At 48.7% G+C, this 2,572-nt stretch overlaps 1 protein-coding gene across 1 annotated transcript; it reads left to right on the top strand.

Moving 5' to 3' along the window:
- The first annotated feature begins 830 nt into the window (after positions 1-830).
- Positions 831-2,067, top strand: LOC123407759 (DNA-directed RNA polymerase III subunit RPC6-like). Its single transcript, XM_045100960.1, has one exon. It carries the CDS (start codon positions 987-989, stop codon positions 1,788-1,790), a length of 804 nt encoding a protein of 267 aa, XP_044956895.1. The 5' UTR covers positions 831-986; the 3' UTR covers positions 1,791-2,067.
- Positions 2,068-2,572: the final 505 nt, after the last annotated feature.

Genomic DNA, 2,572 nt, shown 5'->3' with positions numbered 1-2,572 from the left:
TGTTTTGAAGAGCTTAGCACTTGAGGAATGATGTGATATTCGGTAAGGGAAAAAAGTCCATCTCAGCATGTGAATTTTGTTCAAAAGTACTAGGCTTCCTTTCCGTTTTGTCATGCAAAAGTGCAGGTAGAGGTGATAAACAAAGGCAAGAAAGTGGGGGTGGGGTGACATTCTGGTTTTCTAATAATGTGAAGAGGAGTTATGCTGGCGCAGAGTTCTTTAAAATTAATGTCGATACAAGCTTTGTGGAGGAAAGAAACACTGCGAGTGTGGGGGTGGTTGTCAGAAATCATTCTGGAGAAGTTGTCATTTCATCTTGGGATTATTTTGGTGCCTGTGATAGCGTTGAGGAAGGGGAACTTAGAACGTCTCTCGCTAGCTTGTATATTGGTATCACTCTTTTCAAACTCGTCATTTTAGAAACTGACTATTCTTTTGTGGCTTCTGCTTTGAAAAAAGACTGTTTTAACAGATCACCCTTTGTTGACCTTAAAAAGGAAGCTTTGAGTATATTGAAGATGATGAAGAATGTAAAGATCTTCAAGGTTGGCAGGGAAGCTAATACGGTGGCATGTGAGATTGCACAGTTTAGTTTTATTAATAGGTCGGATGGTGTTTTTATTAATGGTGTTCCGGACTATATGGCATATGATGTAACAAATGATTGTATGAACATTTTGTGTTAATTAATACTCTCTTCGTCCTATAATATATAAACATTTTTTATACTATATGGATGGGGTTTTTCAAAAAAGGAGATCTGGAGAATGCTCCTTTTGGAAGTTGAGAGTATTTTTCTCATTTGCCCGGCCCACAAATTCTGTGGACTAGTCTTTCCACCCGGCCTCTATCTTAAGCTGGAAGGCCCAAATGAAGTAAAGGAACCGTGGGATCACGACGGCGACCAAGCCAAACCCCCACAATTTCATCTCCTCAAAACCCAACCGCCGCCGCCGCCGCCGCCGCCCGCTCCTCGTCGCCCCGCCATGCCGCCGCGGAAGCGCCCGCTCGAACCATCCTCGGGCATGCCAGCCCAACCGGATGTCAAGCCCGTCATTTCTCCGCCCCCCAAATCCGCCCCCGCCCCCGTCCCCGCCCCCGCCCCCGTCCCCGCCCCCGGGCCGGAGATCCTGCCTGCCTCCATCCTCAACAACCTCCCCGGGCCGGAGCGGGAGGTCTACAAGCGCATCTACGAGGCGGGCAACAAGGGAATGTGGAGCCAGGACATCCGCTACACGATGAAGCTGGCCGCCCCGACCCTCACCAAGCTCACCCGCGCCCTCGTCCAGCGGGGTATTCTCAAGGAGGTCACGGATGTCCGCCACCGCGGGAAGAAGGTCTTCATGGACGCCCGCATCGAGCCCTCCCCTGAGATTACCGGCGGAACCTGGTACCACAACGGCCAGCTCGATACCGACGCCGTGGCGGCCGTGCGCCGCAGATGCCTCGACCAGATTGACAGGCTCGGCGCTGCCACCCCGGACATGGTCCACAAGGGCGTCGAGAGGGAAGACCCCAGGGCAGGGTACTCTATCGACCAGATCAGGGACATCCTGCAGACCATGGCTCTAGACAGGGTGCTGGAGGAGTGCAGGAGCACCGGGGAGGGAGAATTCAGCGCGGTCAGAGCCGGGAGGGTGTGTTACCGGCGGGGTGGTGCGCCGCAGGGCGGCATGATAGAAGGGATTCCATGTGGGGTTTGTCCCAGGATCGATGAGTGCTCGCCGGATGGGGTCATCTCACCACCCACTTGTGTCTACTACAAGAAATGGCTGCAGATGGACTTCTAGGCCGCGAGTCCTCTTCGGCATGTGTATTGTGCTGGGATGAATTGGTGAATCGTCGTTAGGATACACTTGTGGGATTACCGCACTTCTGATCGTATGGTGTTATTTTTGTGGTCTAGGATGTGGTTGTCATGCCAGGTGCATACCTTATTTGAGTATTTATACTGATAATCAGTTACATAGCTATTGTGTATTGTTTGCACTTTGAAGTTACTTTAGAAGTCTGTACAATAACAACATACCAAATGCCTAATGGTACATATCTTAAATGGATTGAAAATTTGTCTTGCCAAGTGTTCAGTGCAGCTTCACAAACAGCTGCAGTACTGCAGCTGAAATCCCCTATAACAATAGTGATCATTATACGCCATGTCCCATGGTTGGACCGTAAACTTCGACTAAAATTTAGTCAGCTCACAACTTTCATATATGTTATATAGTGTGATAGTCTGCTTATGGCCAAGGTGTTTGTCCTAGTTGCCCACATATGATGTACATGTTAGGTACTGTGATCCTCTTTCAGAACTCTACTGTTGTGCATTTAGTGAAGCTTTTTATGGCCCAGCTCTACTGCGTGACACATTGGTTTAGCCTCTGTGGGGGTAGTACTGTTGCAGTGTTGCTGGCACTGCTAACTGGTTTAGCTTCTGTCGGTTATGCTTCTTGTGTAATTGTTTGACTGTAAAACAACTCAAGTGTGTAGGGATGATATGTATGAGTCTATCTATTGATGTAGATCCTTACCAATGTACAGTAATTAATGGATAGTTTGTGCAATAATAAGA

Source organism: Hordeum vulgare, chromosome 7H (genome assembly GCF_904849725.1).
Source record: "Hordeum vulgare subsp. vulgare chromosome 7H, MorexV3_pseudomolecules_assembly, whole genome shotgun sequence".
Lineage (NCBI taxonomy): Eukaryota > Viridiplantae > Streptophyta > Magnoliopsida > Poales > Poaceae > Hordeum > Hordeum vulgare.
This window is presented reverse-complemented; position numbering and strand designations above follow the sequence as displayed.